The sequence below is a fragment of the Arvicola amphibius genome, chromosome 10 (genome assembly GCF_903992535.2).
Source record: "Arvicola amphibius chromosome 10, mArvAmp1.2, whole genome shotgun sequence".
NCBI lineage: Eukaryota > Metazoa > Chordata > Mammalia > Rodentia > Cricetidae > Arvicola > Arvicola amphibius.
This window is the reverse complement of record NC_052056.1, coordinates 36,670,355-36,694,522: the sequence shown is the minus strand read 5'-3', so window position 1 is coordinate 36,694,522 and position 24,168 is coordinate 36,670,355. Positions and strand designations below refer to the sequence as shown.

Below are 24,168 nucleotides of genomic sequence, written 5' to 3'. Positions count from 1 at the left end.
TAACAATATTTACATCACTTTCATCTTCTCTCTCTCCTCCTTTCAAGTTCTCCCGTGTATGAGCCAGATTTTTGATGCATGCACAATATATGTATATATATATGTATATATATATATGGATAAATTATTTACATCATGATGACTGAATCTATAATTAACTTCAATTGAACGTTGTCATAATATATGAATAGTACCAAATGACTGTCATTAGTACCCATTTAGTCCTGGGAATTAAAATTCATTAAAAATTTAAATTGCGCGCTATGTATTTATATGCTTGTTTGTTTATTTATGCGTATATGCATATATGTGTGTACTTATGAAAGCACTTGCAGAGATCGAAAGTTAATTCTCTTATTAAACCATGTGGGTCCCAAGGATCAAAATTAGGTCATTCCTCAGATTTGGTGCAAACACTTTTACTCATTGGACCATCTCTCCACCACAAAATTCAATTTTATTTCTGGAAGCCCACATCCCACCTTACTGGAGGGAAACATGACAGCCGCCGTGTTAGTGGCAGAGTCACTCACCACAGCTGCAGGGCCTGCTCAGCTTATTTCACAAGAATAACTGTAGACATGTGTCCCTTATCCTTTCCTCTTGTCCTCTTTAGATGAAAGTTGGAAGGAAGAGAATCCATGAACTATATATGTTATACTATATGTTACACTCATATAGCAATGATACGTGTATAGTTCTCCCTTTTTCCATACTGGATTGTTATTCCCAAACAGGAAATGATAAATAACACTTATCAGGCTGGAGTCAAGTGCCTATAGTCCAAAGTCCCCAAGGACAGAGGATCAAACAGTGGTGACGTTTGTTCTTTCTGATGCAACTGTCAGCAGGCAGCCGTCTGTGGTGTGGAATGCTGGACTAGCTCTTTGCTCAGACCGCACATTCTAACTAGAATGGATTTAGGGCAGGTGATCTAGTCCCCACCCTTACATCTATATCCCCACCATAGAGAAGCACCTCTTTTCCTTTTGGGGCCAAACCCAGAAGTGGTACACACGTCTTCACGTCCCACTGACTACAATTGCGTCAGAAGTGTCAAGAGAGATTGGGATTGGGGATTTCTTATGAGTAAGAGGTACATGTCTGTTCAAACCCAGAGTGCTCTTGTTAGAGGCAGAAAAAAAAGAAGACTGGATTTTGGGTGGATAATAGCTCTTTTGCTCACAGGATACTTCAGTTATTCGGACAACTTTATATTTTTTTTCGTGTGCTGGTTATTCATGGAAATTATGACAAAAATGTCCTGTGTTTCAATAACTCTAGTTAATGAAATATTACAGTTCTTGCAGAAGTGCCACTGGTTGTGTTGGCAACCATGTTTTCTTCATGGTCCTTCTTGATGGGGACTTCAGTGATTATGAACCAAGGCAGTTTGCTAGAAAGCAGTTGCTGTCAGTCCTTGCATTGCCTGCCCCAGCATGCACAGATTACAGCTAATTACCCTGCTTGGGTTATTCCCCATTCCCCACTGTCAGTGCTCCAGCATGCACAGATTACAGCTAATTACCCTGCCTGGGTTATTCCCCATTCCCCACTGTCAGTCCTTGCATTGCTTGCTCCAGCATGCACAAATTACAGCTAATTACCCTGCCTCAGTGTAGAAGGAACGGCGGGGCTGCGTCCTGCCACCCGGCTGCCGGCTAACTTTACACCCGAAATAATTACATGGAAACTGTATTCTTTTAAACACTGCCTGGCCCATAGTTTCAGCCTCTTATTGGCTAATTCTCACATCTTCCTTAACCCATATTTAGTCTGTGTAGCACCACGAGGTGTGGCTTACCAGGAGAGATCTTAACCTGCGTCTATCTCGGAGAGGAGAAGCATGGAGACTCACTATGGCGAATGCCTGAAGCGTCTCTCCAACTCTACTTCCTTGTTCCCACAATTCTGTTCTGTCTACTCCACCTACCTAATTTTCTCTTAAAGGGCCAAGGCAGTTTTCTTTATTAATAATGAAAGTAACACATAAACACTCCTCCATCATTTCCCCTTTTTCTGTTTAAACAAAAAAGAAAGGCTTTAACTTTAACATAGTAAAATTACATGTAACAAAACAGTTATCAAGCAAGAATTACAGTTACAATATTTAAATCTATTTTATCTTTTATCATAACTAAGGAAAGCTATAACTATCTATTTATTTTTTAACTCTATCAAAGACTCTAGAAGGATATAATATTACCTAAGTAAACAAGTCATATGTAACTTTTAAACTGTAGAAATGACAGAGACAACTCGCTGCCTGGACAGTCACCCAAAGTTCCTCTGTACCGTTGGGGCATCCATCTTCAGCCTTCAGGCCCATGGTGTCCAGCAGACATTTTCATGATGCAGGAAATTTTAAAGACAGTTCAGTCACTTTTAGCTGTGTCCTGTAGAATGTCTCGCAGACTCTTTTATGAATCAGGAACCCAGAAGGAACATCTCACCTTTAGGCAAGTTTAGCAGTCCTCTCTCTGCGGGTTCTTTATGTCCAGTTTATGCAACAGTCCAGGCAAGAGCAGTTTCTTGCCCAAATGGCTAACAAACTCCATAAGTAGCCTCTTTGATGCCCATCTTCCTCTTGAAGTAGATTGGTGCTGTCAGGAGCAGACGTGTCTCATTGTCATGAAAAACCCTAAGTTATTAAAACATTAAATGCCATATTCTGCAGTCTTTGAAAGATATGAAGAATGTCTATCTAACTGAAATATATCTCTACATATCTAGAAAATCTAATAACATGACTACAAGCTTAACTATTATCAATGATTATCCATTAACAACCTATATTTCTTAATTATACATTATAGTTTTTAAAATGAACTACAATCACAATAGCTTAATCAAGATCAGAAATACATATACATATAACAAAATTGACCTTAAAATCTATACCAATGCAAATTATTCATATCTATATCATCTCCCCCTTTAAATGTAAAAGAACATTTATAAACAATATTTGGGAAAATGGGCGCAGTTGGAAATCTCTCTATGGTACGTGCTAGCAAATAGCAAAAAGCTGTGTTAAACTCTCTCTCTCCTTTATCTAAAGCCCTCTCGGGTTTTTAAGTGGATTTAGTCACCACATTGGAGCGCCAATCTGTAAAAGGAACGGCGGGGCTGCGTCCTGCCACCCGGCTGCCGGCTAACTTTACACCCGAAATAATTACATGGAAACTGTATTCTTTTAAACACTGCCTGGCCCATAGTTTCAGCCTCTTATTGGCTAATTCTCACATCTTCCTTAACCCATATTTAGTCTGTGTAGCACCACGAGGTGTGGCTTACCAGGAGAGATCTTAACCTGCGTCTATCTCGGAGAGGAGAAGCATGGAGACTCACTATGGCGAATGCCTGAAGCGTCTCTCCAACTCTACTTCCTTGTTCCCACAATTCTGTTCTGTCTACTCCACCTACCTAATTTTCTCTTAAAGGGCCAAGGCAGTTTTCTTTATTAATAATAAAAGTAACACATAAACACTCCTCCATCACCTCAGTTATTCCCCATACCCCACTGTCAGTCCCTTCATTGCCTGCTCCAGCATGCACAGATTACAGTTAATTATCCTCCCTCGGTTATTCCCCATTCCCCAACTACATGATTCAAAGGTCAGTTATGCAACTTTGGCTTATTGTGCAAAGTACTTTAAGTTGCCTCTTTGCCTCACAAATCACTAGGTTCTTTGTGGTCACTGATCAATGGTGTTACTTTCTGAACCTGCTCGATATATGTTCAGGGTACAATGTGTATAACTAATGCTGCTTCCTTACCTCCCAGGGGTAGACCCATGTGACATTTTATTAAAATGAATGGTTGAAAAAGGGAATTATTTAACAAGAATGAAGTGAAGGAAGGAAAGAAAATGTGAGTGGCAAGCATAGAAGTGAGGTCTGGGCCAAACTTAAGTGGAATTGTAGGAGACCTTACTGACCCAGAGAATCACACTGTTATCATTTTGAGACAGCTATATGAGATGTAAAATGTTTGTCAGGATCATTGCTGTGTATTTGCTGTGCACACCTTTAATCCCAAGACTCGGGAAGCAGAGGCAGGCAGATTTCTGAGTCTGAGGCCAACATACTCTACAGAGAAAGTTCCAGGATGGCCAGAGGTACAGAAAGAAACATTGTCTTAAAAATCCCAGAGAGAGAGGTGGGGTGTTTTAAAATTTGAAATTTAAAGTGTGAGTCTGGCAAATCTCAAATCTGTAAGCTCATCCATTATTCTGTTTGAGTCTTCAACTGATTGGTTTATGTTTACAAATACACTGAAAGACTGAATGCCCACTGAAATACAAATTTCAGTTTTGTGTGAAACTATCCTTGTATAAACATACATAAAATTATCATCATTCAGAACTTATAGAAGTGGTTAGTGAGATTGTTCAGCAGGGAAAGGAATATGCTACCAAGCCTGATGACTTGAATTCAGTCCTTTGGTCTTACATGGCAGAAGGAGAATACTGATTCCTATAAATTTTCATGTCACCTGTAGAAGGAATGGCGGAGGGCCACTTCCCACCATCCAGCTAGCTTTACACCCGAAATAACAACACACAAATTGTATTCTTTTAAACATTGTCTGGCCCATTAGTTTTAGCCTCTTATTGGCTAATTCTCACATCTTGTTTAACCCATTTCTCTTAATGTGTGTAGCACCACGAGGTGGTAGCTTACCAGGAGAGATCTTAACCTGCATCTGTCTTGGAGAGGAGAGGCATGGTGACTGCTTGAGGTATCTGCCTGACTCTGCTTTCTTTCTCCCACAATTCTGTTCTGTCTATTCTGCCTACCTAATTTTCTGTCCTTTTAAAGGGCCCAAACAGTTTCTTTATTAACCAATAAAAGTAACACATAGACAGATGACCCTCCTCCATCAGTCACCTCCACAGGATGCTGTGGTTCACAAGTACACACACACACATGCACACACACACACATGTGCGCGCGCATTCATGCACTAAATAAAATGTAATAAAATTGTTTAAAAACTTACAATATATACTAAGAACCTGTTAGTGTTGGATGAAGATGATCCAGACAAAGTTAAATGGGTTTGAGAGATAAACAAACACCAACAATGACAGCAAAACCCCCAGCAGCACTAAAGGCTCTGCTGGAATATTTCAAAAGGCTGAAAGCCCAAAATATGTACAATTTTAAGCTTATCCAGAACAGAGACAAATGTGACAATTTAACAAAGCTCAGGAAAGCCTCCTGCCCCAGGCCATAGTATACACAATAAGAACAAGAAGGTGAGCATGGCTCAAGCTATTCTCAAAAAAGTACAAAGAAGTAAAACACCCCACTTCTTAATGTCATTTGCTTTTTTTTAAAGATTTATTTATTATGTATACAGTTTTCTGTCTGTCTGTATCCTTGCTGGCCAGAAGAGGGCACCAGATCTCATTACAGATGGCTGTGAGCCACCATGTGGTTGCTGGGAATTGAACTCAGGACCTCTGGAAGAGTAGTCAGTGCTCTTAACCTCTGAGCCATCTCTCCAGCTTTGTCATTTGTGTTTTAAATTACTAAGTAAATAATACTTCAGATTTTTTTATTTATAATTTACTATGACTTAGATTTTATGTGTTGGCAAAAGTATTAATGACTCCAGAAGGACCCTACATTTTCCACTTATTATTAAAAATGGCTTACTGGCTTCAGCTTGAGGGTCATTTGTATAGTCCTGCAGCAGCATCCAAAGTGAGGTCTGCAGGTGAAGCCTGATCTCAATGGCTCCAACAGAGTTCCTGCATCATCACTGGGAAAGCCCATAGTTTCTCTCTTTTCTGAAGCTCTCATCTCAATGGCAGCCGAAGACTTCCTAGATCACAGCACTTTCTCCTATTTGGCACTTGTATTCTATTGATCAGACAGTGGCGCTTAAAAAAACCCCACTGATTCTCTCTTCTCTATGCCATCATCCCCACTGCTTCAGCGACACTGCATCAGAGGCCCCAAGGCTGCTGGTCTCCTTTGTCCCTTAATATGCTTCCTTGCTCTTGTTTCTGACTTTGAACCCCTTGCTCTAAGCAGGTTTCTGTGTGAGCCTTCTTCAGCACTGTAGGTTGCTCACTTGTCTTTAGCCTCAGCCACTTAGAGGTCCACGTCTCCATTAATATAGCAACCCACCTGCAGCAAAAAGCCATTCAAATGTGGTTTTCCCTCTCTGCTTTCATCCAAAGCTATTCATATCTAAAAAGCAGCTTCCGAGGATGAGGTCAAAAACATTCCTCTAGGTAGAGGCAGATTCTTGCCATCTAAATTTAAAGTGATAGCCGTATGGTTTAAGATAAAACTTCTTAAATGCATATTTTCCAAGAGTGATCCCTCCCACCAGCTGAGAAGAATGTCTGGGGATATGGGCAGGAGCAGAGTGAGTACCTTTTCTTGAATAAGGATCTTTTGCTGTGAGTGCCACAAAGACATGAAGGAAGTGAAGGGTGGTGCACATAAGCAAGGCTGAATTTCTTCTTCCTTGTTCTATGATGAGGGCTTCTCACCAGGTACCAAGATTCACCACTCCTTGATTGTTTAAAACAAAGCACATATATACATATGCTACTGCTTTGTCTCCAAGGTCTTCCTTCCCAAATGACGTAGCCTACCCATTGGCCCCTGACATGAGAATGGTTGGGAAGAGCATTGATACTGAAGGGGTCAGATGGTCACATATCCCTAAGCCCTAGCAAATGTAACCAGTGTAATTGGATGTTTCTCTCCTGTCTCCAGTTTTCAAAAACCACTCAGAGGCTTAATATTACTTATAAATGCTCAGTCAAAAACTCAGACTTATTACTAACTAGATCTTACATTTTAAGTTAACCCATAGTTCTTAGTTACTCTTGCTACATGGTAGTTCCTTTATCAGCATGGCACATTCATTTTCTGCACCCTCTGTGCCTCACTGGTAATTCCTGATTTTGCGCTTCTCCCCTTCTAATCAACCTTAGTTTGGTTCCCTTGCCTATGTTTCCTACATGGCTACTGGCCAATCAGCATTTTATTAAACCGATTTGAATGACAAATCTTTACAGTATACAAGAAGGTTATTCCACAGCATTTCTCCCTTTTTGTCTAATTAAAAAGGAAGGTTTTAACTTTAACATAGCAAGATTATATAAAACAAAAAAACAGTTATCAAGTAAGAATTACATTTACAAAATGTAGTCTGTATTTGGCAAAATTAGAGAAAATAGGCTATTATCTATCTTATCTTTGTGATCCCAAAGTTTTGTACCAAGTTTGTCTTTTATCATACCTAAAGAAAGATATCTCCGCATGACTTTGAAAACCTAACTAACATGACTATAAGTTTGCTATTATAGATGACTATTAATCTATATTTCTTAATTATGCATTAAATTTTTAAATGAACGGCATAATACAATGCTCCCCAAAAGAGTAGAAACATACTTGCCAGGTGGTGGTGGTGCATGCCTTTAATCCCAGCACTCAGGAGGCAGAGGCAGAGGCAGACAGATCTCTATGAGTTCAAGGCCAGTCTGGTCTACAAGAGCTAGTTCCAGGACAAGCACCAAAGCTACAGAGAAACTTTGTTTTGAAAAAACAAAAACAAACAAACAAACAAGCAAAGAGGAGAAATATACATACAGAATAACAACATAATCTTTAAATTTGTATCAATAAACCAAAATCCAAACCAATGTAAAATACTTAAGATTAGTAGTTGCTTTTTTAATTTAAAATTAGATTCAATAATCTACCCTTTTATCCTATCATTTCTATATCCTATTCCCCTTTTTTCTTTAGAAAGGGATTTTTGAATTTAACTCTTTTATTTAACTTTTTCTTTCTTTTCTCCTTTTTTCCCCTATGACCCAAAACAATTTGTAACTAACCCTCCTAAACAAAGGCAAATATCCATAATCCATTTTTGGGAATGTGGGTGTAGTTTTCTAAGCTACTTCATATTGATTGAGGGTGCTGGTAATATTTGGGGGACCCTGAGAAAACTTAGGATTGTAATCAAGTCCTGTCTGGCGTATTCTGTGAGGCTGGATCATCTCAGTCAGCAGCCAGCAGACTGTTCTGGAAGTAGACCTCAGAGGAAACTGCAACAGAGGAGTTCTGAAACATTCGATCATCTGAGCCATCCATCCCCACTGGATATTTTTCAGAGAGTCTTCCTTGATCAAGCCTGATTTTTCTTATCCCAGAATGAGTCTATTGCCTGTAATTTCCTGTGGAAATAGAAGCAGAATCCCTTTCCCAGAGTAATATATCTTTTGTCTGAAATTTTGAAGTAAAGATATTTTTTAAATATATAGGTTGTATAATCTAGTAGTTTTCATAATCAAATGTATCTTAGCAGTTTTCATTTGTTTTTAGTAGCCAAAAAATTTAAAGACAACATAATAACATACAGTATCAAGACTCTCTGTGTATTTTCCATCTTTACATGACTTATATTTTTATTATGCTATTTCTTTTTAGGGACTTTATTTTAAAACTATATTTTTAATCTGATGCTGTATATATTCCTTTTATTTTCTCCCCAAGCCTATGCATATTATTAATATGCTATTTAGAGGCTCCCTTTTTTTTCATCCAAATCTGTCTTTACTGCATATCTCTATCTTTTTCTGACCACGTGAATATTTAAATTGCTAAGTTACATGATCAAAGCTGTGGCTTTGATGTCTGCCTCTGACCCAGTCCTTGGTTCTGAGTGCCTCGCTTCATGGTGAAAGTACAGGCTGGAATCATGTTTACCACCCCAGCTCTGGGAAGGTTCAGAGTCCACACTGTTACCAAGTAGCATCCCATCAACTGCTGACGAATCCCCATTTTGGTAGCAGGGTTTCTTAAAATGGCCTTCTGTTCTTGTGGCTAACACTGAGACAGGAAGCTGCGTCTAAAAGGAGCCGCCCTTCTGCTCACCACCAGCAAAAGAACCCACCTGAATAAATGCAAGCTACCAAGAAGCCATACCTGACCCGTTTTTTGTGTGTCTAGAATCCTTTTATAAGTTTGGTCAGGTGTTATGTGGAAATTTTGGCCCCTCGTTGGAATGCCAAATTTAATCAATGTTTCTTTCTCCTGCCAGTTTCGAAATAACCACTCAGAGGCTTAATATTACTTATGAATGCTCGGTCAGTTGTTCAGGATTATTGCTAACTAAGTCTTACATTTTAAGTTAACCCATATTCCTTATTTGTATTCTGCTATGTGGCAGTACCTTTATTAGCATGGCAAGTTCATCTCTTGCTCTGCCTCTCGCTGGTGATCCCTGACTCTGCCCTTCTCCTTACCATCATCCTTAGTTTGGTCATCCTGCTTAAACTTCCTGCCTGGCTACTGGCCAATCATCGTTTTATTAAGCCAATTTGAGTGACAGATCTTTACAGTGTACAAGGGGATTATTGAACAGCATGTCAGTAACTTGACTAACTAAAGAGAAATAATAATATTGCTAGCTGAATGCATTAGATACTTGCCTCCTGCCCTTTGCTGTTTATAAACTGCTGCTCTGTGCTTGCTAGCTTGTCTGTTTAAAAAAAAAAACCTTGAGGCATAGTGAGTTCTTCAGAATCAACTTCAATACTTTCTCTGTCTTTTAAAAATTACTGTATGTCAGAAGACAGCTTACAGGGGTTGGCTCTATTTTTGCTATGTGGGTTCCAGGCATCAAACCCAAGTCACCAGGCTTTCCCAGCATATGCTTTAACCTACCCTTTGATGTGAATGTCCATGCTATTGTCTTTCCAACTCAATTCATCTTTTTCTAGAGAAGACAAGGTACAATTTCACCATCCCCTTTCCTTAGCTCAGACATTAATTCTTGTTGGAAATTACCGTGTCCGTACATCATCATTTCCCAAGGTGGGCATCTGAACCAAGACAGACAGTGTCTATATCTGTAAGACTTAAGGAACAAGTTCATTCTTTAAATTATTTGCTCCTAGATCACATGATGTCTAGAAGTAGGCAGTATGGCCTAGAGTGTGTGCTGAATGACGTCCTCAGAGTGCAGGCTCTGTTGAGCAACCTGCTCTCCAAGGTGTTGGGACATTCTCAGCCACAGGATCGTTGTGATCACATTGTGAACAGATTATTGTAGGAAAAAAAATTAGAGAGAAGCTGAAGGCAAAAGATAGAATAGAAGGGGCAGGCACTGTGAGTCCGTCTCTTACGTAAACTTTTTTTTTTTGGACTATTGAGTGCTTTTTCTACCTCTCTCTGTGAACATCTAATTAAAATTACTTTAACTAAAATAAGAGCAAGTCAACCACACTAAGTTGCACTACATACTTAATATATAGAGTTGTTGCAGCCCAGGCTGGTCTCAAGTTTACAGAAATTCTGCTACAGCGACACTTGTGTTGGGATGGCAGATATGTGCATGCCTGACCTAGATATTGATTTAAGGCAGCTCTTCACTATTCTTAAGCTCTTAAAATGAAAAATTCAAAATGTAAATCCTAGGACAAAATACTAAAATGTCAAAAGCTTTCCTTCCTTGTTCATTTCATTCCTCTTGCAAACGTACTTAGAATTCCTAAGTTGTTTGAAAGCATGCCAAGGCCATGTTTAGCAATACCTTGTTACTAATTAGCCTGTGTTTCTGTATCTATCTGAAAGCAATGGAACTTTGATAAGACACATCTCATGGTTGCTTATCAAAGAAAATTGGTAAACATGATATAATTTAGGGAAGGTACTTGGGGATTGTGTATGTGCATGTGTGTGATATGTGTATGTATGCATATGTGTGTGCATGTGTATATGTGTGGATGTTCTTGTGTGTGTGTGTGTGTGTGTGTGTATGTGTGTGTGTTTCTAGAAGGCAGGTGAGCTACCAGAGGAATGAGGAGGGTTTCTCAAACTCTCTCTAAACAGGGTAAGCTAATACACTAATAAAATCAGTGATTTTTGACTGAGGAAAGCTCAAACTCATCAGGATTCTGAGAACCATGTGGAGTTTGAAGACTAACAACTGAATGTCTGAATCTAGTGAGTTTGCACGAGGCTAATGAGAATTTCCTGGCTGGTGTGGGGTCATCTGGAAAATAAACACACAGTACCGCAGAACACCCAGTTCACATCCAGGTGAATACCCCTGCTGCATAGCTTTTGTTTACAACGAAGTTTGTCCCCACCAGCTTTCTGATACATGAACTGGCTTATAGAGGGGATAGTTACTTCTACACCATGCACCAACCAGTAGGACTTGGGGTAATTTGAGCCCCCTGGATGATGATTTTTTATTGTTAGTAGCGCTTTTTTTTTATTTTTTGTTGTTTTTTTGGCTAGGTTCTCATTATGTACACCAGGCTGTCTTCAAATTCAGAGAACCATTTGCCTCTATATTCCCAGTGCTGGAATGACAGGTGAGCACCACTATACTTGGCTAGGAAGATGATTATTTTTTTCTCAGACCAATCAGGTTATTTAAGGATTCCATTAAGCACTGTACATTAAAATTGAATGTGAGGACTTTTCTGGAAGCCAGAGGAGGGGAGGAAAGAGACGGAAAGGCAAAAGATGAGGAAGGCTGGAAACCAGTACACAATTTGTTCGGGACCACTTATTTTGCTCATTTGATTTATTTTTTTTTAAAAAAAATAGCTTAGTATTAGCAGAGTGGAAGCATAAATGGAGGGGCCTCTTACAGAGAAAATATTTAGAGAGATTCCTTTTCATTAATGGGGTTCATTTATCATCAGCAGGCCCAGCTAGACACCACAGGCCTTCACAGGCAAACAAGAGATAATTCTTATCTTTGTTTCTCTTCCAAGTTGGTCTCCAGGCAGGGCACACTACAGCTAAAAGTTAAGGGTTTTTCTTCTCTGAAAGTTTCATCACTTCTCTCTGATGTCATTTGCCCGCCACTCTCTTAACTGCCAGGCCTGAGGAAGCATGCAGTCCCAGGCAGTTTGCATGGGAAGCCCTGGAGTGAACAGACTAGTTTGAACCACACCTATTGAGCTTCTGTCACTGCTCTGGCCAGAAAGGAAAGCTTGTGGGAAAACAACCAGTGATCTAGAATATCATTTACGAGTAGAAATTAAAAGCACCTTGGACAGTAAAAGGGCAAATGAGTCCTTCTGATATTATAAAATATGTTGACGTTGACTTTTGTGTCTAGGCACCATATTGCTTTGAACGAGCTGCTGCCTATTCCATCTGCGAGCTTTTGCCCTTATATTTTCAAAGCTTAGGGCTATGGGGAGAACAGAGATTTGGGAGAGTGACCGTGGAGTGTGAATGTTTTTCCTAGGATTAACTCAGGAGCCCACCATACTTAAAGTCTTCCCAGAGAGCTTGGGGTAAGCCTAGCACTGGGGCAAAGGGGCATGCCCCAGACCCACAGCCAGGACTAGCCTGCAATTTCTGTTTGACATTTTCAGACAGGGGTGTCTCTGTGTCGTATTTCTGCTCGTTTGTCCTCAGTCTTCCGGCCCTACTTTTGGGTGAGCAAGCAAGGTAATCGAAGGTGGGCGTGACTACTCGGCCTCTCTTATCAGTGTTAGCACCTCCACAGACCTCCTCAGCCTTCCAGTGGGACCCACCTCGGTGGGTGGGGTTGAGTCTTATCTTCCACTCTGGGAGCGTTCATGCGGGTGCAGGTGGCGATAGGACTGGACTACACTTCCCAGCATCCTCCGCTCCCGCCTGCCTCCAGCCGCCCACAGCCAGCGGCCCACACCGGTTGTGTCTCTTCCCAGGTCCCGGTTCCAGTTCCTGCGAGTCTCGGTCGGTCTCAGGACCCCGGGTACTCCGGGGGGCTGCAGGACCGGCGCTGTCCAGTCCCGGCGGGACATGGCCTTGCGACTGGCCCGGCTGGGTGCGGGCCCCGGCTGGCACGCGCTGCGGAGCGACTATGGCCAGCTGCGCGCTTGGTCCCCGCGCGGCGCGTCCGCCCGCGTCCGCCAGCTGCCTGGCACCGCCGGTACCCAGTCTCGCCGCGGGCTGGGCCACAGCCCCTCGGCTGGAGGCGGGACCTGGTTGGGGACCGGGCTGGCCGCGGCGCTGGCGGGGTTGGCAGGATTGGCAGCCGCAGCCTTCGGGCACGTGCAGCGGGCGGAGATGGTGCCCAAGAGCTCAGGGGCACGAAGCCCCTCGCCTGGACGGCGGGAGGAAGACGGTGACGAACTGGCCCGCCGCTGCAGCGCTTTCATGAGCTCGCCAGTGACCGACTTGCGTGAGCTGCGGAAGAGACCCGAGGACATGAAGACCAAGATGGAGCTGATGATCATGGATATCCAGGCCCAGGTGTGTCGGGCTTTGGCCCAAGTAGACGGAGTCGCTGACTTCTCTGTGGACCGATGGGAGAGGAAGGAAGGTGAGCAGGGCCCTCCTGTCACCTACTGTGGGATGGAGTGGGCACTAACTGCAGCTTAGAATTGGGATAGGTTAAAATAGGCAGTGCCCACAGGGACACCCTCAAAAAGACAGAGTTTGAGAGAGTCGCTCTCTGCTTGCAGATGTGGACGCCCAGAAGTGCCAACAATTTAGGACAGGCCATTTCAAAATACTGCCAGTTCATAATTACATTTTCTATAGGCTTATTAAAGAACATTTGCAGGCATCACACTTGAGCTTGCAGTCCAAACTTCAAAGTTTGTTACTGGACAGATAGATATTTTTTTTCCCTCCTACATTTCATCTGCTGGTTAGGGTGCATTTGTCCCTTGTCCTCTAGAGGCAGAAGGAACACACATCCTTCATCCCGAGTGTCTTCTGGATACCCTGTGTCAAGAATCTCCCTACTTCTTTTTGGGAGCTGCAGAAGAAATATTCGATTAGTGTTTGAGGAGCTCTTACTGAACTGCATGTCAGATTTCTTGAAGGAAACCATTTCCTTAGACTCCCCAGATAACGACCCAGTCCTGTCCAGTCGTATATTGGTGACCAGGTTGTTGCCTATATATCCTCCCCTGCTCTCCCCTCCTATCCTGAATTTAAAGTTGAGGATTGCTGATCTTTTCCCAGCTGGAAATATAACAGCACATCTTCAACACAGTTTGACCTGTGATATTGGCACATCGATGTTAAATGAAATTCCATCTCATTTTCATAGTTTTCCATCTCGTTATGTTTTCAAGTAAAGGCCACAACTCAATCTCATATACTATATAGCTAGCTTTGGATGTTACTATTTTCTTCCCATTGTTCATAATTTATGAATATATGTAGAGTCCTTAGAATTTTAGAAACATGGTCAACACTTGAAAAAAAGTATCACCCACGACTCCCAACAGTGAGATCTCAAATATGTTGTCCTGCTTCTCTTGAGTTTTTCCTCATTTGGAACTCTGAAGGGTTGTTCTGGATCATCCTTTGACAAATGCACACTCTTTCCAGCTCTTAGAAATAAAGCAGCCCAAACATTTAATTCTTGAGAAGCAATGGCTTTTTGGTGATGCTATTGTCTTAAAGAAAAATATCCTATTAAACACATATACCTAAATAGTAATATATGTTTTGCTCAATCTAAGATTCCAAATTCCTTAAGAGTTTGAATAGCTACATTTTAAAATTATATTTAAAAATTAAAGGTAATAATAGTAGGTTGAGGAAAAAAACACAAAGCAATATGGAGTTCTTGTATTCAGTGAAATTAGAATACGGTTCAAATGTAGCACACCTGCTTGTCACATTAGCGTTCAATTTTGGGAATAGCTAATGGATTCCTTTTAGTGATGTTTGAAGAGAGGGAGTGCTTTGGTGAAAGCACAGAGGAAACAGCCTTTTTGATGGTTTGTGTCTGGGTCCAATGTTTGCCTCAAATGTACAGCTTACGACAGAAAGTTAAGCTAATCATCTAATGTTCTGTGCATTAAAATATATGCTATTGATGGTTTTGGAGCTACAGGAGGAACCAACCCTCATGCTGCCACATTCTTGGGAGAGTTGTATCCCATCTGATGGTCCCCTGTTCTCTGGTTTTCTGTTTCTGTGGACAGGGGGTGGTGGCATCACCTGTGTGCTTCAGGATGGCCGTGTGTTTGAAAAGGCTGGGGTCAGCATTTCTGTCGTTCATGGGAATCTTTCGGAGGAAGCAGCAAACCAGATGCGAAGCAGAGGAATGTCCCTGACGAAGAAGGATGGTAAGTTGGGTAACTTCCTGCTAGCGCTTTTCCCAGCAGGTTTACCTAAAAGTAGCGCTTTTTCTGGAACAGGCGTTAGATGATTATGGCCAGCATGTTCACAGGCTTTATCTGTGAGAATTTTATCTTAAGGAACACATTTCAAAGAGACTTATGAGAATGTATTCAGAGATCACAGGGGTAATATGTGTCAAACCAGGCGATTGAATGCATCTCACTGTTATTTTACTCTCTAGGTAAACTGCCATTTACTGCTATGGGTGTAAGCTCTGTGATTCACCCCAAGAATCCCTATGCACCCACTATGCATTTCAACTACAGATACTTTGAAGTAGAAGAAGCTGATGGTAAGCTTCTCAAGGGTTGTGCGGAATATCATTGGGCAAAGTCTGTATTTTAAAGAAAGCGAAAGGTACCCTATCAAAAAAGGAGAAAGGACAAAATTACTTGAGAACTTGCCACTGGGGCACACACACAAGTATATGCGCACTATATACAGTGCATGAGGACCTACGTTGGGATCCCCCTTCCCCCCGTCACTCATGTAAAAAGCCAGGAGCTGGGGAGTATAGGCAGGAGGATATTTGGAGCCATTCAGTATAACTAATTAGTAAGTTCCAGGTTCAGTGAGAGACCACGCCGCAAAACAAATAAGATGGTGAAGTGATTAAGAGAGCCATCTGTTGTCAACTTCTGGCCTCTATACAGATGCACATGCCTGCATGTGCACCCATGTGCAGCTGCACACGCGCAAACATTATACACTCACATGCACACACGCAAAAAGTTGGTAACTGGTGTTGACAGCTTACCTAGTGAGTATGTATAACAGTTGTGCTTACATGGCAAAATGTTCTCTTAGTGTATGCTTTCTCCCTTTTTGGGGTAAGTGGGACGTGTCCTTGGGGTGACTCCTAATAGTGGGGTCATCAGAATCTCTTGTATTGTTTGTATTAACCTTCCATGTCTTAGGTAGAAATTGCTTTCTCTTATAGTGATCTAGCTGAGCTATTTGAACTGTGTGATCCTAATGTCAAGGCAACATCGAGATGCACAGCCGAGACCAGCTGTACGGGCTGTTATCACTCACTGTTCCCTCCATTTCCCTGCCAGCTTCTTCTCCCTCCCTCGTTTCCTGTCTTATTTTCTTTCTGTTTTTACATCTTGCCAGCCTCAGCTTTACTGGCTGTCAGAACCAAATTCAGTTAAATGTGCCTTGACTGTGACCTATTTCATATTAACGAATTAAGTTGCTGAATTAAGCCTGCTAGTACAAGCCCTGGTGTGCTTGAGTCTCCAGGCAACACTGATTCAGCTCCCTTGCTTTGGTAGGTGGTACCCACTGGTGGTTTGGGGGTGGATGTGACCTCACACCAACATACTTGAACCAAGAGGATGCTGTCCATTTCCATCGCACTCTAAAGGAAGCTTGTGATAAGCACGGGCCAGATATCTACCCCAAATTTAAGAAATGGTAAGCTGTTGAGACCTTTGTTAGAACAGATGTGCCTGTGGGGCCTTATTTATATAAAGATCTTCCAAAGAACTCTTTCCAGGTTAAGGACTATTCCATGTTCAGCATTAGTAAGTGGTGTCTCAGGAGACTTGTTCTATTAGACAGAGGACAAAAGCATCCAGAGTAGGCCGATGGCTACTTGTGCTGGTTCAGAAGGGTAAGCTTTAACACGTATGAAGATGCTCTGTGACCATTTCCTTCTGCCAGCTTTGCCACAGCGGTGCATGCCTTAGAGTCACCACTTTAAATACCGAAAGAGACCTCAAGTTGTTGATGGCACTGTGCTTTTGGTGAATGGAGAGTCGAATCATAAGAGCTCAGGCTTGCACCCTAACTGCTGTCAGTGTTAGCAGACCCTCATCCCCTGCCGCCTGTAAAAGCAGCAGTGCACCAGGGGTGGTATCGCTTGTCTTAGGAAGTACAGTAACCATGCTGTACTCTTGTTTTATTCGCTGAAGTACTTAGTGCTCCTTATCCTTTAGACTGACTTGTTTGAATTGCCTGGCTGTTCCACAGTTAAGAGTGTGTGCATGTTCTGCATGGATAGTAGGTGCAGAAAATCTGGCCAGAGTTCTAGTTTCATAGTTGTGTAGAAAAGACATTGCTGGTGTGAGTCGAGGAGAGTGCGTTGAACCTGAAGGCTCACGTCTGTCTCCGTGTATCTCTCATCTTACCTCTTGGTCCATGATTTAACTCTGCCACGCGCTCTAGGTGTGATGACTATTTCTACATAGTGCATCGTGGAGAGCGGAGGGGCATCGGAGGCATCTTTTTCGATGATCTCAACGTTCCATCCAAGGAGGAAGCATTCCGCCTAGTTAAGACGTGTGCTGAAGCTGTGGTTCCTTCTTACGTCCCCATTGTGAAAAAGCACTGTGACGACTCATTCACCCCCCAGGACAAGCAGTGGCAGCAGCTGAGGAGAGGACGGTGAGTGACTGAGGAATGAACGTGAAAATCTCCTTGCGCAACTTACAGAAGTGGGGGGGCTCCAATAATAGTGGCTATTGTATTGCTTTGGTCAAATACTTTCTAATTAGCCATACTAATCTACACTGTTAATTTTTATTAAGTAGATGAATATTAAGAATGAATTTAATAGCACTGTATAAATAATCAACATCACAAAACTTATTTTATTAATATACATATGTATATATATGTGTGTGTGTGTGTGTGTATATATATATATATATATATATGTTCGTGGTAGGCACATATTAAATACTTGTGGCATTTAATTCTCTTCGTTTCCTAATGGCAGTTTCTATTCCTTCTGCTAAGATGAGGGCAGCATTTAAGGTTTTTTTTCTGCTTACAAATTTGTAGTCACACTTTAAAAAAATCATCTTAACGGGGAGGAGGACCTTAGTCCTCCCTCAGTGAGGGGACAGGGCAGCCCTAGTTGACTTCCTAGGGGAGGCCTTAACCTCCGAGCGGGAGGGGAGGTGGGGCGTAACTGAGATTGGTATGCAAAAAAATAAATTAATAAATTAATTAAAAATTCATCTTAAATATTTATGAAAGTGATTTTAATACAAATAATTTATTTTCAATGATAACCGTAGTCAGGAGGTGGTAGCACATGGCCTTTAATTGCAGCACTTGGGAGAAAGAGGCAGGCGGATCTCTGTGAGTTTGTGGCTAGCCTGGTCCACAAGAGCTAGTTCCAGGACAGCTGGGACTGTTACACAGAGAAATGTTGTTTTGAAAACAAACAAACAAACAAACAAACAAGATAACCTTTACTTATTTTGGCTCTCTTACTATGTATAGCCCCTGTATGAGGTACTTTGTGTCTGGTTTTCCAGGAAACCTGTGGTATACATGGCGTCATCATTTTACTGATTATAAGGCGTCCTTACCATATTAATTCCTTTGCCCAAGATCATGCAGCAGATCTGATAACATCCCAGATGTGAAATTGGATTGTCCTGTATGTGGTTTTCACCCATGCTTATCCCCAGCCTCTGACTCTGGGTTGAACATGGTGAGCTCATAGCTAGTGAGATAGACTGTTTAGTCACAGCGTTCTCGCGAACCAATCCACATCTCCGCTCTGCGGCTCCCTGTTTCTTTTGACTGTCTTAATTGTGCATGCACCACGAGTCACAGTCATACATGAATTCTTTCAATTCGTGTTAATTCTCTTAGGCGCTTGAAACTTTGAGCCTTAAGGAGGTAAAGCTGTACCTTGAAGAGGCCTTGAAGAAGTCATCTTAAATATCCCAAGTTTAACGATACCTGTTTGTATTTTGCTTTCTGAGTTTGTTTTACTTAAATAATTGTGTACCCTGTCTGGTCCCCATGTAACAATTTGCAGTGAGAATTGATTTAGTTTTCTTTTAGAAATGTTTGAGCAATGGGTGTTTGACATCACCCCCCCCCCCACACACACACATACACTATTTATTGACCATCCCCTTCCTATTCTGTCTGCCTTGCCCCCCTCTCCCCTGGGTAGGCATGGGCCTGACTACAGAGTAGGCAGGCATAGCATAGACATACTGACAAGTGGCTCTTAGTTCAGTAGGGAAAGGGTTGCCAGTTAAAGCTCTGCTTCAGTATTGGGCATACTGAAGGCATAATGACTCAAAAAAGGAACAGAGGCATGCTACACCATGTACCTTGAGAATTCTTGTATAAGAGTCCTTGACATAGGAGATATGTCTTCAGTGCTACACCGTGCGCCTTGAGAATTCTTGTATAACATATAACAGTCCTTGAGATAGGAGATATGTCTTCAGTGCTACACTGTGCACCTTGAGAATTCCTGTATAAGAACCCTTGAGATGGGTCTTCAAACGTGTTTTATGTGGAACATGTTGTAGAAAGGTGATGCCAAGGGAAGAAGGTTGCTGAGAGGGGAAATTCTCACAGATTCAGGAATGAGTTGATTTTAATTGCTTAATCTTTTGAGACAGGCAGAGAATGAATAAAAATAGCCATTTGTGCATGAAAGCCAGTCAGTCACAAACATGGAGACAGAAAGGAATCCATAGACACAGTTGCTTACATTGTTACAGGTCCTCTAACCAACTTCCACACCAAGCTTGTCTGTCTTTCCAAAAGGATCCTGGGGATGTTCTTTGTTTGATTGTTTTGTTGCCTTGCTTTGTTTTTGCTGTTGATGGAAGACAACAACTTGTGCACCAAATAAGAACGAGGGAAGTTTCCATTGCGAGTGGTTCCTAGTGAATCAGGAAGTGACTGGAAGGGAAATGGAGAAATTCATGCTTATGGACCATTCTGAATTCTTTTTTAAAAAATAATTTATTTACTTTTATTTCATCTGCATTGGTATTTTGCCTGCATGTATGTCTGCGTGAGGATGTCAGCTCTTGGAGTTAGCTGGAGCTGTGAGCTGCCATGTGGGTGCTGGGAATTGAACCTGAGTCTTCTGGAAAAGCAGTCAGTGCTCTTAACCGCTGAGCCAGCTATCTCTCCAGCCCTCATTCTGAATTCTTTAGGACAGTAGAAATTATACTTCTAAATTTGAAGAGACTTTTGAATACTGTGATGTTTAAGACAGAAACATGTTTAGGCTAGGTAGATTTCAAATCTGTTTTCCTAACAGTGAGTAGAAAATTTGGACAATATATTGAACCTAACTTTAATAGGTACCAGAGATATTTTCATAGAGAACAAAAAAGAGGGTAAAACTAAACACTGAACAACAAAGCAATAGCTTTTATAGTGATGGCTGAAAACAGAGGAGGAAGGAGTGGTCCCATCTCTGGGGATGCTGAGATGGAGCAGGATCTGGGCTGGCAGTTGCTGTTAACAGACAGCTCCTTGCTCAGCAGTCCTTGGTCCTTAGCTGTGGATGTTCAGCACTCCTAATGCAGTGTTGTGAGGTACAGTGAGGTGAAACCACCTCTCTGAAATGCCTTGGGCTGCAGCGAGGGCCCTGTTTCTTTCTAATTGTTGATAGTGCCTCTTCCCAAGTGTGTCTGAACTGTTTATTCACAGCGAGAACATATCCTTCTTGATTTGTAATTGCTCTGTGTTGGGCACAATCTGTATCTATTGTTCAGTGGGTAGAATACCCTTTTATTTATGCTTTTTAGAGGAGATCGCCTCTGGGCTGTGAGCTGCTTCTGTCTCATGGCTCCTAGTTGATAGGGGGTCTGGAGAAAGCCCCCGCTCAGTGTTCCCTGGGGACTTCTGGAAGGCTTATTGTTTTGTTTTCATTTACATTATTTTATTTGGAAATGTTTGTAACAGTACAGGGAAACTGAACTTCAGAGACAAAGGATGTCATTAGCTTAGGCATCATCAGTTTATTATAAAAGGGAGGCATGAAATTATTTCCATGATGAATAGAACATCAGTGGAGGTCATGTGACACCATTTCAATAGTGATTTCAGTTTACATACTTTCCAAGAGTGTCACCATCTCTAAGTAACAAATAATCCTTGTTGTCTAAAACTACTTTAGTGTCATAGCCACATGTGGGAGTGACATCTGTCAGGGTCCAGTCTGGGTAGGGTAGAGGTGCGTAGATTAGATGTTCCAGGCTGGGGTGTGTAGATTAGAAATATTAGACAAGAGGAACAGAAGTATGAAAGAAATAGACATAGGATAGTACTGGGAGGGTAGTCCGGTAAATACTGAATATACCCACGTTTATTTCTTATGATCTTTAATATCCCAATCCACAAAAGGGGAAGAAAGCAAAAGACCTTTTTATCATGATCAAAGGAACAAAGTGATTACCACCTTAATACCCAAAACACCAACTACACACACCCTAGGTCAAGGTAGCCTGCTAGTAGCCTTGAGTTAAATCTCCTGTCAGTAACCTTGGAGGAGCAAGACTAGGCCTGAACTCTCTGACCTTTAGTTAAAGTGGGATGGACCCACTTCTGTGGGCTCCCACACTTTGGTGCCTCCATATTCTGGGAGAAGAACTTTGTCTCCAACTTTCACACTGACTGGTTGAGCCTCTCAACCTTTCGTGCTTGATCCCACAGCCACTACTGTTGCTTGCAATGCTTTTCCTTGAGACTATTGTGGAAGCAGAATGCCACGCTTGGTTACAGTTTCGGTGGCACTCCTTTCAACCAACACTTTCAACGAGAGGAAGAAACTTTGTGAAAGCTTGTTCAGTTGTACCGACTCTGCACTCAGGCTGCAAGGACAGTCCTGTGGCCGGCTGGGGACACGTGGATAAAAACAAAACGCCCTTATTGTTATTTGATGTTTTCATGACAGGTACGTAGAGTTTAATCTGGTGTATGATCGGGGCACCAAGTTTGGCCTCTTTACTCCAGGATCCAGGATCGAAAGCATCTTGATGTCTTTACCTCTAACGGCCCGGTAAGGAGACAGTTCATCATAGTAATCATCCCCTCCAGTCCCTGTATTCTACAGAATCTGCACATTAACCCCAGTAGTGTCTTCCAACCGCTTCATTTGTTCTTGTTTTGCTGATGTTATAAGGAAATCCTGGGAGGATAAGGCACATTATAATGGATTTTGTAGGAAGTGACAGAACAAATGTCAGCTCTGTGTGTGACGACCTGCAGAGTGCATAGGCGGCAGGAAGTGGTGCTTGAGGGTTTGAGGTTGACATTGCTCACAGTATTGTTTCTGGAAAGATACATGTAAACATTAAGCTAATATCTACCTATGTATTATCCAAGGGTCTATTCTAGCTTATAAGCACAGTGTGTTTTGACTTTAGGATCTTAATATTAACCCAGATATACCTAAGAATTATGAAATTTAAATTCTTAAGTAGAATTGTTTTTATCCTTTTCCCTCTCTCTCTATTGTTTTAACAAGTGGGTTCAAGGTAGGGTAGGAACAGGGAAGTGGAGGTACAATGGATTCTTTTTACTCTTCATATTTTATTCCTCATTTGTTATGTATGTCATTTATTGTTATTTTGATTACCTTTTGTTGCTTGTTTTGGATGTGTGTAGGTGGGAGTACATGCATTCGCCCCCAGAGAATTCCAAGGAAGCCGAAATTCTGGAAGTACTGCGCCATCCGAAGGACTGGGTACATTGATGCAGCAGAACGTTGTTCTGGCGCCTGGTGGACACACGTGTGGTCTTCTTGTACTGCTGCCACTGTGTGGCAGGCAATCCTCTGTGCCTTGCATGGGTTCCAGCCTTCTCCACTCTGGGCACTACCTCTGTGGCATGGTTTTGGATTCTTCCCAGTGCTGTGGGGTGAGGTGGCAATGATGGATGGTGATGTAAAAATGCCAGATTCATTGGATATAAAACCCGTTTGTACTTTTAGAATCATGTTCTATGACCAGTTAATTTATGTTGGGTTTCCAGGTCTTAAGATAAGGGAATGTAAGTACTATAATGTGGACCAGGAAACTCTTCATTTTGTTTGTTGCTCGAAGGTTTATTTTTTGCCTCCGGAATTTGTTAGGGGATACATTTTATCTTCCGCGAGTTCAGTCATATTGGCTTTCTTGGTAATTTTTTAATGCAATTTGAAGCCTGGTGCTCAGGAGCAAAGGCTGGCAGATCTCTGTGAGTTCAAGGCCAGTATGGTCTACAGAGTGAGTTCCAGGACAGCTAGGGCTACACACAGATAAACCCTGCCTTGAAAATCCAAAAAGTAACTTGAAGGGACATGTTTTTATTTGTCATTTGAGAATTTTCTTTGATGTAATTTTCATGTGTCTTTCTCTATAGACCAGAATACTATAGAAATACTCATTTTTTATAAAGATAGTTATTTAGGAGCACTTGAAATTTTCTTAATCAGTTCCTGCATTATAATTCAATGATGACCTATAGTTTACAACTGTAAATGGCATTGTTATTTAAATAAAGAACATCTAAATGGTGAGCTTATTTTGTGGGATCTTAATTTGTTGACATTGGGATTCTATGTATTTTTGGGCAAAAGCTTATATCCCTGGATTCTGATACTTAGAGTTTTATATTTCAGACATTTAGATATAGAAGTTTAGACTAAGAATGAATGAGAAACATTTTCCTTCTTTAAAATGAATGGAGCTAGTCTAACATGTGGGCATTTTATATTTCTTAAAAACGAACCAATTGAAGTTGTCCTACTTTTCAAATGAGAGATTTCTTAACTTTTATCTTTTCTCTTAAAAGTCATAGCAGATTTCTTAATGCATGGGTTATCTGTCTAATAATAATATGACTGCATCATCTTATTTGATTTGTAACGTATTGAATTTGTAAGGTACGGTGTCTCATACATGTTTAAGTATTATCCTGGAATATGTTGGATGTTTGTGATTGTGCTTGACACTTTTAGGATAAGAAAATCTACAAATTCTTCCTTATGTCTTAAAGAGATTCAAATAATAAATTTTATTTTGAAATAAGACAAGTAAGGATTTATATTTTTTATTTCATTGGAATGACTTAGGAATACAAATATTTCTCAGTCCTAAAACTATAGTTCCTTATTACTAGGTGTTTTATGCAAGAGAAATTTACATTTTGTGTTTCATTTTATAAGCAATTTTGGTAAGAACAGACGAAATTAAAACCAACTGAAATAGCAAATTAGCAGGTAAATGAATAAACAATTTGTGACTTATGCAAACATTA

At 41.3% G+C, this 24,168-nt stretch overlaps 1 protein-coding gene across 1 annotated transcript; it reads left to right on the top strand.

Annotated features, from left to right (window-relative positions):
* Window positions 1-925: 925 nt before the first annotated feature.
* Cpox (coproporphyrinogen oxidase) lies at window positions 926-23,941 on the top strand. The gene is made up of 8 exons (XM_038345204.1): window positions 926-1,096; window positions 12,705-13,321; window positions 14,946-15,089; window positions 15,326-15,436; window positions 16,422-16,563; window positions 17,317-17,535; window positions 21,824-21,928; window positions 22,537-23,941. The coding sequence occupies exons 1-8, from the start codon at window positions 1,086-1,088 to the stop codon at window positions 22,622-22,624; spliced, it is 1,437 nt and encodes a 478-aa protein (XP_038201132.1). The 5' UTR covers window positions 926-1,085; the 3' UTR covers window positions 22,625-23,941.
* The last annotated feature ends 227 nt before the right edge of the window (window positions 23,942-24,168 follow it).

Coding starts and splice junctions, on each gene's coding strand:
- Cpox (XM_038345204.1), top strand. Junction 16,564..17,316: donor TACCCCAAATTTAAGAAATG/GTAAGCTGTTGA, acceptor CACGCGCTCTAG/GTGTGATGACTATTTCTACA. Junction 21,929..22,536: donor TCTTTACCTCTAACGGCCCG/GTAAGGAGACAG, acceptor GGATGTGTGTAG/GTGGGAGTACATGCATTCGC.